Consider the following 15,153-nt stretch of genomic DNA (forward strand, 5'->3'; position numbering starts at 1 on the left):
GTCACGGAAGACTCCTGCATCCTTCCAAACAGCTGCTGCATTTACTACTGTTAAGTGAAAAACACATTTCTCGGTATGTGGAATATAAAAAATTTGTTGTTAGGGTTGTAAAGATAATTATTTACGATTAGTTTCACACACCATTCAGTTTTACGTAACCACAAGAATTCATTTTTTCACGAGAGCGGTTAATAAGTCCATAAGTAACAAAATGGCCAATAAAAGTGCCAGGAAACTGTAAATTATAAGTAACTAATAAAATAAACTTTGGCTACGGAGGAATTTTTAATTTTCATCGATGTTTTCAAATGATTTCACAAATCATCGTCAAATGGATCGACATTTGAATACGAAGGTTTACAATATAGAATAACTTACAACATAATTATGTTACCATACAAATAAAATAAAAAAATAAATAGATAGAGTGATTACATGAAAATACAAAATAAAAGAATGTGATATTTTGTATTAATAAGAAATAACATAATTGTATTTAACTTGTTATTGTAACATGAAATAACGGTGCGTAAATGACAGTTTCGTTATCCGACGAAATACATTTAATTCGTATACATCGGTATAAACTATATATGCACGATACAGTATATACCAGACACGGGCAAATGCGGCTCTTGCCTAAAGTGTTAATTTCTGCTTTTTATTATTATTATTACAATTTTATTTCCACAATTTTGTGAAAATGTGTAATTATATATATGTAATATTTAGTAATTTATTTCCAAGTTGGTGCAATAAATTAAATTGACATTTCAAATCTATTTTTTTAAAACAAGTTCTCGACCCGGATGGGGGACACCTTATCCTTTCCCGCCTTACCATACTATCTGCCACCACGGTACAGAGCTGCGGTTCCCACGCATTTTGCAAAACCTACATTTCGGCTCCCACTGAACTCTTCCTTGCCCACCTCTGGTATATACTGCGAGTACAGTTTAATGCTATATTGTGCGTCGCGTCACATACTCTGGATGAAAATAGGTCCGAGTAGAGAGTCTATAATGAGAGAGTGATCGTACGAATAGTTTCCGCCATATCTTTTCCAAACCGCTCGTTTAGTAGTGGTCACACATACTAAGTCGAGGGAACGGAAATAATCTAGCGCATTGTTTAAATGGAAATTCGGGCAGAAGGAAATAAATATCGTTTTCGATTTTTAAGGATTAATTTTTACCATTATTATTTGTTTAATAAGTTTTAGAATTTATTACCAACATTTATCCGACTGGACGAGCGACCAGCCAATTGTTTTATTTTTAATATTCCGAATGTGAATAATGCAAAAATTAAAGTGGCTTTATGTTATGTTCTAAAAGTAGATTAAATTTAAATAAAGGTGACAAAATGATAGAAAACGTCTCGGAAACAAAAGTATCGCGTCGTCCCGCTTATATAAGAACTAAAGAATAAAAATACTTCGAGAAAATAAAGCGGCACTTTATTTTCTCGAAGTATTTTCAATTTAAAATAGTCAGTTCGAATAAATTGCAATTATAAAAAAGTCTTACGAATTTACTGAAAAATAAAAGATATTTTTAGCGGTTCATTATATTATATATAAACTGTCATATAATAATTAACTTTCAATTTAATAAAGATTTTTAACTTCTCCGTATACAAATAACATTACTAATAAATTGTCTTCGGTTATTGCTAAGTTTATGGATTTCATTTTTACGTAAAGGTGGTTTTAATAAGTTATTTCTCGGTGACTTTTTAGTTTGTTAATCGACACTACGGCTTATTTAAACGTTCTATTTGAATTTAAACAGTCTGTCACGGGGATTTGTGATTATATGTTTGGCTTACGGTCGAAAACCTTCCGTCTATTAAAAAATTTTTGTTTTCTGAATTTAGCACATTCCTAGATAATTTACTGAAGTAAATTAACAAAAAGGACATTTCAGTAATGTTCGTTTAAAATACTGAACAAATAGAACTTTGAATAATACACAAACGAAACATTTAATACGACAAAGATCAACATTATCCTAACAAATTGAAAATTAAACCATAATTTAAAAATATAAATGGTGCATTTCAGTTTATTGAAATTCAATAAAAATTTCTTTGAAAATTTCATGATTTAGGAAATTAACGTAACGATATTCCTGTATATAACATGGAATGTGTTTTCATTTAAAATCTTTGCGTAAATTTAATATACAGGTATACCTCGAGTTACGTCGTTCTCGATTATACGTCGTTGGTCAAAAAAGTACAGTAGAGCATCGTTATCCGACTTAATTGGGGACTGGGGTTGGTCGGATAACCGAAAAGTATGAAAAAATACATTATTAGTATAGTGTATTATGCCTGGTTTAAACACTAGCTTCCCTTTCGTGGTCGAGCCGTGTTGCCAGCTTAAACACGCAAAAATTTAAAAAAAATAATAAAGTAGCCAAGACATAACCGAATATTGTAGCGCCACGTCACTAGCGGACATTTGAATTTGCCGACTTGAACGCGGTCGGTTAATCGGGGGTCGGATACTCGATGCTCTACTGTATATGGAAAAATAAAAATCGAGTTTAAGTCATTTTACTCGACTTTACATCCGTCCGCCACAAATATCGAAATCGTAATATCACTAGAAAAGCGTTAAAAGCGCATAAAATCATATTAAAATATGTACATTTACAGTAAATGTTAATATAATCATCATAAATCTTAGAGAACGAAACGTGAAAACATCTGTGTTTCTGTGTTGTCGCCAGGGGGAGGGGCAGAGGGGCAGTTGCCCTCCCCTAGAAATTCGAAAAAGTTATTTAAATGCTAAGTTTTAATTAAAATAATCTTCTTAGGCTTCTTGTAAGTTAAAGAAAATGTTTTATTTGAGATATTTCTTTTCCGGTACATAGAAACGATTCATAAAGTTTTAATCATTTACTATTTTACCTACATACAATTCATATCCTCTATCAATTTACATCATCTTGCCCCCCCTTACCCATTGGCTGGCGTCGTCCTTGTTGTCGTCTTATTTAGCGGTCTTTAAGTGCTCATTATTGGCGTTTTTCTACCGTAGTTTCGACTTACGTCGTAACTTCACAAATAAATTCGACTTACGTCGCCTCACCTGGAACCAATTACCGACGTAAGGCGAGGTATGCCTGTATTTATAACCGTGACAGTTTAAAATTTCACTACATATTTTTGCACTTTTTTAAATTTTGGATAATCGGTTGATTATCTCGTGTATTAAGGCAATTCTATTTAAAATGCTTGAAAGTGTTGTAATATGCTGATTATTCAATAGACCTGAATGTTATTGGCGAGGTTGCGACAGACGTTTTTATCGCGAAAACGTGTACGTCGGACGTTCGGCGCCGCCTTCCCGTACGCCTCGGAGTTTGACAATGGTTGGAACGTCGAGCGTGATTCCACTGACTTTCCAAACGCCATTGTCAAACTCCGAGGCGTACGGGAAGGCGGCGCCGAACGTCCGACGTACACGTTTTCGCGATAAAAACGTCTGTCGCAACCTCGCCAATAACATTCAGGTCTATTGAATAATCAGCATATTACAACACTTTCAAGCATTTTAAATAGAATTGCCTTAATACACGAGATAATCAACCGATTATCCAAAATTTAAAAAAGTGCAAAAATATGTAGTGAAATTTTAAACAATGTCACGGTTATAAATACAGGCATACCTCGCCTTACGTCGGTAATTGGTTCCAGGTGAGGCGACGTAAGTCGAATTTATTTGTGAAGTTACGACGTAAGTCGAAACTACGGTAGAAAAACGCCAATAATGAGCACTTAAAGACCGCTAAATAAGACGACAACAAGGACGACGCCAGCCAATGGGTAAGGGGGGGCAAGATGATGTAAATTGATAGAGGATATTAACATTTACTGTAAATGTACATATTTTAATATGATTTTATGTGCTTTCAACGCTTTTCTAGTGATATTACGACTTCAATGTTTATGGCGGACGGATTTAAAGTCGAATAAACTGACTTAAACTCGATTTTTATTTTTCCATATACTTTTTTGACAAACGACGTATAATCGGGAACGACGCAACTCGAGAGCGACGTAACTCGAGGTATACCTGTACTTCTTGTGAAATTCGGCATCTCGACTTACTGAAAGTGAGAATAGTTATATAAATTTCACGCATTATTACATTTATTGAAATATGACCTGCAGGCGCGATATTAAACTGTTTCCCGAATGCACGCTGGGTTGCAATGACCGAACGGCCGTTGGAAAAGTACTGCACTTTACGTCGCCACGGCGAACGCGCGCTCCTCTCTCGTCCACTGCATGATCGTTACTAAACTAACCGTACAAAAAACATTAGGCCACGCCCTTTCGGATGCGCTCAACCCCACTCTCCAAGGAGTAACGGCCGCTGTGTGGCACGCGTTTTAAATAAGGAAGTTCCCGCGCCGCACCCTGTATTACCGTTTGATTGTTGTCACTTATTTCTTTCACGAAGATACATTTGTACACTGACAGTTACGATTGAAAATAAATTATTCATAAGAATAATTTTTCATAAGAAAATGATTTTTTGTATTCAATAATCATAACAACATCGAAAAACTTAATTCATATATATTTTTGTAACTTAATTTTTAAATATGCTTAACTGGATACCTACGAAACCGAGTTACGTAGCTGCCGATATTTGTTATTATCGCCCGCTTGTATAGCGAAGCATCGTTAATTCGGAAAGGGCAAGATACTTTCAGCGTTTGAAAACGGCAAAATAAATGTTTTAAGAGAAGCTGGTGAGTCAATAAGGCCAAAAACAGCGAGTTCGATTTGCTTGGTCGGGAGTTATTTCGAGTTAGGCGAAGAACATGGAATTAAGGAAAGCCCCGGAAGGCCGCAAAACTTGCGTCTCGGGAGAAACGAGCAATTTTAAGGGAAACTGCGAATAGAGCGAGCTCTCTCGGAAATATTACTGCAAAACCCGAATATAGAGTGAGCTCGGGAACAGCTTGGACCCAATTGTCTCCAATGCGCCGAAAGGACGTCGGAAACAAAGCTTACAGACAAGTATAGGGCTGACTCGGGCCAGGAAGGAACAGTGAAAGAATGTGGTGCGGTCGGACGAAAACAAGTTCAATTTACGTGGACGCGGTGGTAGCCAATACTATAAGAAAGGAGAGGGCAATCGACTCCAAACGACAAACGGGTGGGGGTTCCGTCTTGGCTTGGAATGCTTTTGCAGAGCGAGAGAAAACAAATATTGCCTTGTCCCAAGAAATCAGAATTGGGGATGTCCCGACATCACAAAAGTATCGGCATCGGGTATCGAAACCGGAAATCTCGTCGGATTTCTCTGTTCAGTCTGTGCCCGAGAAGATACTATACTCGTATGAAAGCCGAGTGGACCCCAGAACAGCAATTAATCGTTTGTTGGTTATTCCGGGGAATTACTGTAATTCCCGTTCTCTGGTTCAGAAGTCAGTGCGTCAATCACTATTTCAGTTTGCACTCGTATGATGAGTATAGGTGTAGGACCTAGAGAGGTCTTACGCTTATAGTCCTACTAATGGTTCTGTTTGGTACCCGCTCCGCTACCGCTTATTTAGGTGTTACAAACGTGAAGAAAACGCGGAAAACTCTACGTGACTAGCCTGTTGGCGAGCACGAACCCCGCGACGAGTGTTCAAAAGTCGTGGGTTCGCCTTCCTTATTGGAAATAACATCAACTAGCAACGGGATCGGGATGGATAAAAAGTCATTTAGGAAGAGGTACCGTACAATAGTGTCTTTACACTATTACAATTGAAAGTTCTTTATTGTGTTCAAATTCTATCGTGTCGGCTCAAACAAGTATGCTATATACAAATTGTAGCTTTTTTCGTATGTTTTGCGCTAGCGCACTTTCCCTATAGACTTATCAAACTGGATAGTCACGAACAGAATGACCTCGAGACAGTTTTCTTCTACGTATTTATTTTTGATACGCATTTCAGATCCTGCTCAGCCATAATACATAGATTCTTTTTGGATTTTTTGGCATAAGCATATACATTATTAGTTTTATATATGTGCGTACGCCAAAAAAATCCAAAAACAAAAAAAAAAGATCTATGTATTATGACTGAGGAAGGACATGTTAAGACAAAAGCAATCCGAATAATATAAATTGTAGTTCTTTTTAAACATCGGTTATGGTCTAAGTCGATTAACAAACAGGCATACACAGATTGTGGAAATGAAATTTGATGTAGCAAATGTATTGATTTTTGGTCATTAATATTTACTATAAAAGTTTAACTTAACAAAATAATGTGAGTCGGTTTTGGTCGAACCTTATCTGTCTGCGAGATATATAACGATACCGGATTCCATGGGTATCGATACGATATCGGCAGTATCGGGGCGTCCCTAGGCGGAATGCTAAAGAATACACCCGGCAGCTATAAATGCATCTACTTTTCTTTGGAGACAGACTGAGGACGATGGGTGGCAGTTCCAGCGAGATAACGCTCACGTTCGTACTACCAACATTACCCGGAAATGGTGTCCGAGTTCGTGTCAACGGATTCGAACCCCGTGCAGAATGTCTGGGGACTTCTGGTCGGATCGGTCTCGAGTGGAAAGCAATACGATAACACCGCAGACCCGAAAACTATAATCGTGGAGGAAATTTTTCGGGACTTTCTTCAAAAGTCAATCCAGTCGACGAGGGACGGAATTTTCAAAGTAATGGCGAGAGAAGGCGAGCATTCCGAATTTTTACTTTCATAAATAACTTGGAAAATATCATTTACTGTCTACGTTATTATTCGTAAGCGATCTTATACTTAATTAATGAACACTTCGAGAAACTCATTTCTCTAATAAAATGATTCTATTGTTTATAGTAGAGCTTGATTCTTTATATATAAATGTAAAAACACGTCGAAATATATAAAATTAAATTTGGCTATAATCTATTTCATTACCCGAAATAAATTTTAAAACTCCGGGTGTTCTTACCTTTATTGAACGCACTGTATATTAAAATTTCTTCCAGAATTGCGCGGTTATACAATTATTTATTACCGAATTTTCATTACGCATTTCACAATTATTCAATTGAATCCGAATGTTATTGTATGAATCTGTAGTATATTTTTGAAGTCCACTATACAGATATAACAGAAAGATAATTTTACTCGAATTTCAAATAATTGCACCGATTGTCCTATCCAGATAGTGGAGATTGTTATAAATTTCGCTGCCGTGTTAATCAATCGAAGCTTTTTTGTGTATTTCATTAATTTGACGTATCGAAAGCGAAACTAGTGATACGAATTTCGCGAAATTATTACATTCGTCCGAAATAATATTTCTCGAGATTTCGTGAAATAGTTTCTTCTTTTATTATTTGCTTTTCAAAGTTTTGTGTATTTTGTGAAGTATCCGTATATTTACTTTTGTCGAAAGTGTTTTTTGTGTCCGAATGTATTGTATTTTTAACCATCGGTATCGTCGAGCAACTCACAGTTTACCGAAATTCAATTACAATTTCTTTGTAAATTTCACGCGTTGCCACTTTCTTAAATTTGACACACGAAATGTATAAATGAAAATTCTGGCCAACATTTTTTATATTTATCCTAATTATTGTGGTTACCACAATAATTAGCTGTTAAAAATTTCACAAAGTATTTCGAAATTTTCTGTAAATTACGCGAGTCATTCTGTTTTTTACGATAATTTTGTATAAAACTTCGAAAGCTTTTTACATTGTGGTATAGTTATTCCTTTGACCGATAATTTCGGCCAAACCTTAATTGGTGTTTCGAACTTCATAAATCTTATTTACGCGAAGAGTCAATACCGTAGTAAATTTTACTCGTCATTTTATTCCAGTGTAATAGTTTTTATTGGTATTGTTTAATATTTATCTAACCGTTAAATATAGTTTATATTTTATAAGTCCGTTAAATCATTTATCGCTTACATTAATCGAGTTACAAATACGGTCGTCCCGGTGTTAGTCACCCGGTAAATGTCATTTTCGCGTTGTGTCTGCGTATTTGGCTAATACCCGCGCCAGTCAATATCGTCACTTTCCCTTTTCCGTAAATTTCGTGGATTACTGTATTTTAAGCTTCCGTTGGTAGTAAATTTTATGGGATGAAATATCCCATAAAATTTATTACCTCGGGTGGACGAAAAGGAGTTTTTATAAATTTCGCGACAACTCGGGTACGGTTATAAAATTTCGCCGACACTTTCGATGGAATAAAGGAGACCGACGTAATAAGGGCTAAGATATTGTTAAAAGGTGAGGTGTTAGTGTGCATGCGCCCATTGGCTGCGGCGTAATACTCAGCTGCGGGCGGCTTTTACTAGAGACCAATGTGGGACATTCGCTGTTTCTCCATTCCTTACGGCAAATTGCGCGCAATCCGAGGAGACGAATGTTCGCCTACGTTCTCGTGTTCGGTGGTGGTGGTGGCTATTTTAATGCTTTTAAAAGTAGATGTCGTCTTTGATTCTCGAATCGGTTCGAGTTTTAATATTTACTTTACTTTTTCTGAAATACCGTTTTATTCTGTCGTATTTTGAAAATTCCTTACTTTTTCGCCTTGGCATTTTTTTGCTTTGGCCAAGCTTCTCTTCTTTTAGTTCTTTTCCTCCGCGGCTGCAAAAGCGGCGACACAAATTATCGTCGGGCGATTCGCCACTTTCTACGCCTCTCGCCGATATTATTTACAACGTATTTACTTCCGGCGGGTTGGCAATTGGCGAGAATATTGTTACTCCGGGTGCCGAAAAGACGTTTACGTAAAACGAAGTTATTGCCGTTTGGTAAAGTTGCCACGCACTTATTGGACGATTTAATTAAGAGGGCGCGGTTCCTAACACCAGATTACGACTAAAAAAGGACGCGAATGAGAAGGACGGCAATTTTATCCTTCTGGTATCGTCCCGTTATTTTGTCGACTTTTTGTATTTACATTCGTCTCCAAACAATGGCACCGCCGTTAAATTTGCGCGTTCGGAAGTTAAACGGAATGTCCATCCGATACAATTAGGAAGGTGAAACCGCTCGGTAATAACGTTTCGTTGTTAATTATAGACCGGCAGGGTTTCGGCTGAATAAATACGACCAACGGTTGGCCGGGTAAAAAATTTGCGGAAGACGACGGGCGTTCTTCTTCTTCTGGTTAATATGGAGACGACGGGCGTTTCTGCATTAGACAATTTAAGGAAGCCGTCGCTACGGTTAATTGTTTTCCGAAGACGGCAAAGTAGACGGGATCACCGGAAACCACTGGTCGGCCTTCGTCCCTGCGTTCTGAATATTTGCAATAATCCGAGAAGTTCTCGAGATTGACGATAGTTTGAAGCGCCAAACGAATTTGTCGGCATTTACAGAAATTGGAAATTTCTGGCAAAAAATGGCGCCGGGAAAAGCGAAACTACGCCCGACAGAAGAATCGCGCCGCCGTGAGAAACAATTTAAACTTATTCCAACTCCCGTTGCAGAAACGTAATGACGATTACGCGGCTTTGAAAAAATCGTTGTTGTGACGAAATTTAGCCGAATTTACGGGAAATAAACGATTTGAATTACGAAGAGGCGCATTGGCTGGAACATTGTCGGTCGTCCGCGGCGCCCGCTAGGAAAGAAAAGACGGACGACGGTTTATAAAAACAAAAATCTTTATTTGTCGATGCGCGTGGCGCCACATACAAACATCGACGACGACATTTTGTAGAAAACGTGTCGCACGGACGCTACCTACCGTCGAATGGAAGACTTGTGTTTCGGCGCTCGAAGGGCTCGAGCGTTCCTAATCCGACTAGAGGCCCGCCGACGGCCAATAAATTAGTCTAAAATGGAGTCTATTCCCGGAGGGGGGTCGACTCTCGTCCCGAGAAACGAAACGTCGTCGCTCCCCAGACTATACAGACCAAGGCACTGGGGGAGGACGACGCCGTCGGGCTAAAAGGGCTAAGGGGAGTTCCGCTATACGCTACTCTAATGGCACGCGCCTCTAGGGCGTCGACCAGTTTTGATTTCGGTAAAAAAAAAAAAAAAAAAGGCGACGTCCGGTCCACCCGCCACCGTCGGCGCGTCCCAGGCTCCGACCGGCGGCGGGACGGATGAGAACTGGGCCCGGTTCCCCCGTCCCGACGGTGGCTGCGGGGGCCGCCGGGCGGCCCGCCGCTTCCGGCTCTAACTAACGTCTCTAAAGTAATCTAGAGGAGGGGAACGCCAGTGGAAGCGCGGGAGGAAGTTGGGAGAGAAGGGGAGGGACCGATCCGCGGGTGGAAGGAAGGGGATGCGAAAGAGGACGTCGTCGTTTTGTACTGATTGTGCAGAGGGCGCGGCCGGCGCCCGACCCTTCGTCGTCGGGGCGGCCGAGTTTCCTCGGAGTAAAGAGTAGAAAGTGCGGCTCCTCCCGCGGCTCCGACGTTCTGGGCGCCGTCTCACACCCAGTACTGGTTCTTCCTCAGCATCAGATTGCCCGGAGGCCCGTACCTGATGTCGCCCGGGTCGTAGTGGTTCCACTCCTCTCGATCCGCCATTTCCGCCAAGGGCGACTTGAGGGCGGTCTCGCCCAGTTCCGACCTCTCGCGGTGACTGAGAGGGGTCACCTTGCAGGTGGGAACCGTGGGACTGACCTCGGTCCAGTCGCCCAATCCCTCGGTCAAGTACGGCGGCGGAGGAGGAGGAGGCAGCGTCCCTTCTCCGCTCTTGCATCGGGACCCCGACGTCCTCTGGCGCGGAGTGGCGCTTCCGCTGCGACTTCCGGTGCTGGATGGAGAGGTAGGAGGAGCGGGAGGAGGCAGATCGTCGGACAGAGACAGACTCCCGTTGGACGGCAGGTGATCCGAGGCGTCCAACTCCGTCTGGGCCGTGTGCGAACCCGGAACCTTTCCGTCCTGCCGTTTTCTCTCTCTTTTTTTCTTTCGCTTCCTGGTCTTTTGGCACTTGACCGCCACCACCAGCACCGACAGCAGGACGGCCACTCCCACCGCCACTCCCACCGTCAGCAGGTGATCGCCGCTCAAGACGAACCCGTCGCCTGGGGCGGCGGCGGGAGGCGGTTCTTCGGCCACGCCTTCTATCGCCGTTTTTTCGGTGGTGTAGTCTCGTGCCGAGGGGGTGGTGGACACGCTGACCGTGTCGTGATCGGGCGGCGATTTGCCGGCGGGAGCCTCCGAGGCCGCGGTGCCCATTCCGGGTCTCAGAACGATGACGAACTTTCCCTTGGCCGGCTGCACGTTGGGGGCGGTCAACAAGTACTCGAAGCTGTCGGAGACCGAACCTCTAAAGTCCACGTGGCCGCTGTTGTAGGTCAATTTACCTTCCGCCACGTCCCCGTGAGTAAATCGAAATTGCTCCGACGTCTCCCTTTCCTTCCTCCCTCCCTTCAGCTGCAGAACCCCGTACTTCGGCCCTCTGGTCACGGTGTACACGGGGTCGCTCTTGGTCTTCCGGGCCAACTTGCTGGCGTCCAGCGCTTCCAGCGTCAATGCCGTGGCGGTTCCGGAAGTGGCGTTAAACGGTCTTTGCTTGACCAGCGGAACCACAGTGACTGTCTACGGTCCGATCGGCTATGACGTTTTCACGGTTGGAGACGCTGACCGCGAACCGATCGAAGGACACCGTCAGGTCCAGTTGCATGTACTGAACGGTCTCGGCGTCGACGTCCACCTGCCTGAACTGCGTGACGATGTCGTCGCCCAGGAAAATTCTGCCGAATTCCGGTTCTCTGGTGACGTTGTACCAAATGTCTTCCCTGTTGCCGTTGGTGACGGCGCCCAGATTTTGGCGTCGAACGAAGACCTCCGTCGAGCCCTGCAGCACTTCGATGCGGCTGCAGTTGACCAGTTCCAGAGACAGGGGCTCCACGTAGATGTTGAAAGCGGTGTACACCGCCTTGTGTTTGCCGTCGCTGACTTTAAAATGAAAGGAACCGGTGTCGTTGGTCCCGTCCTGGACGAAGTACACTCGACTCCGGTCCACGTCTTCTTGGGTGAAGTTGTAAATGGGGTTGGAACCGTTAACTCCGTAAACCAAAATTCCATTGCTGGGCTTGCTGATGATTTCGTAGACGATGTCGGAAGGAACGTTGTCCGGATCGGTGGTGTTCAGATTGTGGCCGGTCAGGGCCGCGCGCTGTCCCTGCACCACGTCCAGTCTCGGAACCTTGGTCAGCAGCTGGAAAATGCCGTCGTTGACGGGTCTGACGGTCACGTTTAAAGTCTTGTTAAAGAGTAGAATGTCCTGAACGGTGTCGTCGCCGTTCAAATAAAACGCCAAAGACACGGAGTCCGAAAAGGTGTCGGAATCGTCGTGGACGTAAAACACTCGTTTTTTTCTCATGTCTTCTCGGGTGAACGATACTTTAGAATAAGTGGAGTTCTCTCCGTCCACCTCCAGCCACCCGTGAAGTGGTTGGTCCCAGACGGTTATTTTCAACTTCTTGGCGAATTCGCTCTTTCCTTTGCCCTGCCACAGACCGGAGAGTCTGCTCAGGTCGACGTGTTCCTGACTGATGGCCGTTTTGCCTCCTTCCTTCACCGTCAGAGGATGCAACTCCACCATCTGATCGAAGTTTCCCGATCCGAAGTTGCCGACGGAGATTTCTATTTGGAAATTCACGCCTCTTAGCGTTTCGGCGTGTTGAGTTTCCACGTCGAAGCCGATCTCGTCCACCGCCGTCAAACCCGTGATGGATTCCGTCTGTTCGTACAACACCAGGTTTTTGTTAATCTGGTTCTGGGTGAATTGAGTGGCCAAACTTAAAGATCCGTCCGGATTTTCCAACAGGATTCTGCCCAGAGAAGGCTCCCGGATCACGCGATAGACGATCTCCCGGCCGCTGTCCTGGTCGTTCGTGGTGACCAACAAGTGGTCTTTGGTGATAGACTGCTGCATTCTGGGTAGCACGTTTAACTTTTCGTTGACTTCCATCACCATTCGCAAAGACTTTGCCGTTATAGTGAAGACACTGGACGAGCCGGAGATGAGTCCGTCGTTCACCTCCAGTCTGAATCCTCCAGCCTTTTCTCCTGCCAATGAAAAATTAATCCGTTATTCATCATCCACCAAGACGGAAATTGCCCGATTCCCTAAATACAGAAAATTAAAGGACGAAACAAATCGCCGTGTCCGACTCGATCGCGAAAATGCTATTCGTAGAAATAAAATGCAGCCAGCTTTATCTACCGAAAATGGTCCGTGTAAAACAGAATACACATTTAAGTAGGAAATCTTTGAGGCATCGACGACTGCCAACGTACCATGGATGTTCCCGCTTTCGAAAATTGTCCACCAGTTTTACAAATAAACGGCCTTAGGTAAAAAATATCTGCCAATTGCATACGCGTCGGCCATACGTAAATTTCTACTTAATATCGGCAGCGCGCCCATTTGGGCAATGGCGAACAAGACGACAGATTCCAATGGTCGATTTATTGCCGATCTTAACCAAGGAAAATTGGATTCCGACAATGCAGCCGTTCCTTGCCTTCTGTCATTTAAACAATTGGATAAAGTAAACAGTGGAACGACGGCCGCATTTGTGAATTATTCCTCGCGAATTTCGTGGTCGAAACGTGGGAACGACACAATGTTATTTTCTACTATCGACGATGGTCGAGGCCGCGCACAAAGTGCGTACCCTCCATCCTAAACTGATCTACGTCACGTACCTGTACTTGGCCCGTGACCTCTATCGAGTTGCGGAATATATGTAATATTAGTCTATTAAGGTAAACAATTTAATTTCGAAGACTAAGAAATATTTGTTAATTAAAGCACTTTGAGGGTTCAACAATATCGAGACACGATATCAGGGGTGCTTCTACCGCCAGAGTATGTGTTAAAGGGATGGAGAAGGTGAATCCAGGCGTGCAAATTTTAACGATCGTTACTCTCCGTGGCGGAGTTTAGCGGAGAGATTTCACCAATGAACATATGCTATCATTAATACAGAAACACTCGCAACTTTTTTCGGATTAGTGTTTGAGGTAGAAAATAGCGAGGATGAGGCCGAAGTTTAAACGCGAAAACGTGTACGTCGGACATTGAACGCCGCTTTCCTGTAAGCGTAGAAGTTTGACAATGGCGTTTGGAAAGTCAGTGGAATCACGCTCGACGTTCTAAACGCCATTGCCAAACTTCTAGGCTTACAGGAAGGCGGCTCCGAACGTCCGACGTACACGTTTTTGCGTTGTAAACTTCGGCCTCATCCTCGCTAATAGATCGAACAAATTGCACGAATGATCGGAAGAATATCACCTCGAACGTAGTACGGCGTGGCAGCGAATATAACTAATTAAGCAGGATAGAGAAGAATCCCATAATTTAACGAAATGATTTCGTCTAATTACGGACAGATTAGTGTGTTGTTCCGGCAAAAGTTATTATGTTTATTATTATTATTCAGTCCCGTTTCGTAAATTTATGCAAGAAGTAACTCTCACTAAATAATATAACGAACCAAGTTTTATTCGAATTCGAAAATTTAGTATCTCGCTGATATAAAAACATGTATAAATTAATCAAACCGATACTTTTTACTCTGGCAGAGAGGAGTGCTGTAGAAATAAGATTTCGGCAGTTAGTGTTATGTTTAAGGTGAAATACTTTCGATCATCGGTGCAATCTCTTCCATCGTTTTTGAACGAGAGTTTCCATTCGTTCAATTTGTCCATCGCTTTTTTGTACTGTACGTCAAACATTTCTGTAAAATTAATCCGCAAATAGACGAAAAGTGTTACTGTATTGGTAATACGCATATGTTCATTTGTGAAATCTCTCCGCTAAATTCTGCCGCGGAGTGTAATCATAAAAGCATCCAAGATGCGATTCAAAGTCTCGATAGAGATTCGTCTAGCCGCATTGCCGACTGTTATGATGCTTTTGAAAGTAGGGAAATCACTCAACAGTTGACTTATATCCGGAAGAGGGTGGATTACACCTGATAAAACATTGTAGGTGCTGAGAAATGTCTACGATTCGCTATCTCCAGTCCCTGCTCAACCGGCTAGAAAAGCCGAGGAATATTTTAAATATGTACTTCAAGGAAATCTCAGAATTTGAGGTTTTACTTTAGATGCCATTCTATTGGGAAACGAATTGCAGGTTCTTCTTGCGATGGGAAACGTCCCCAACCTGAACTACGTTCCCGCAACATC

The 15,153-nt window shown here is 42.4% G+C and overlaps 1 protein-coding gene across 1 annotated transcript in view; it reads right to left on the minus strand.

Annotated features, from left to right (window-relative positions):
* Positions 1 to 9,642: 9,642 nt before the first annotated feature.
* Positions 9,643 to 15,153, minus strand: part of LOC136982003 (chondroitin sulfate proteoglycan 4-like) — a 64,075-nt gene continuing 58,564 nt past the window's right edge. The window contains 2 exon segments of the mRNA XM_067278438.1: positions 9,643 to 11,544; positions 11,546 to 13,023. Coding sequence (XP_067134539.1) covers positions 10,432 to 11,544; positions 11,546 to 13,023 — 2,591 coding nt within the window. The 3' untranslated portion in view covers positions 9,643 to 10,431.

The sequence above is a fragment of the Centruroides vittatus genome, unplaced genomic scaffold, assembly GCF_030686945.1.
Source record: "Centruroides vittatus isolate TY-2023 unplaced genomic scaffold, ASM3068694v2 contig_8, whole genome shotgun sequence".
Classification (NCBI taxonomy): Eukaryota; Metazoa; Arthropoda; class Arachnida; order Scorpiones; family Buthidae; genus Centruroides; species Centruroides vittatus.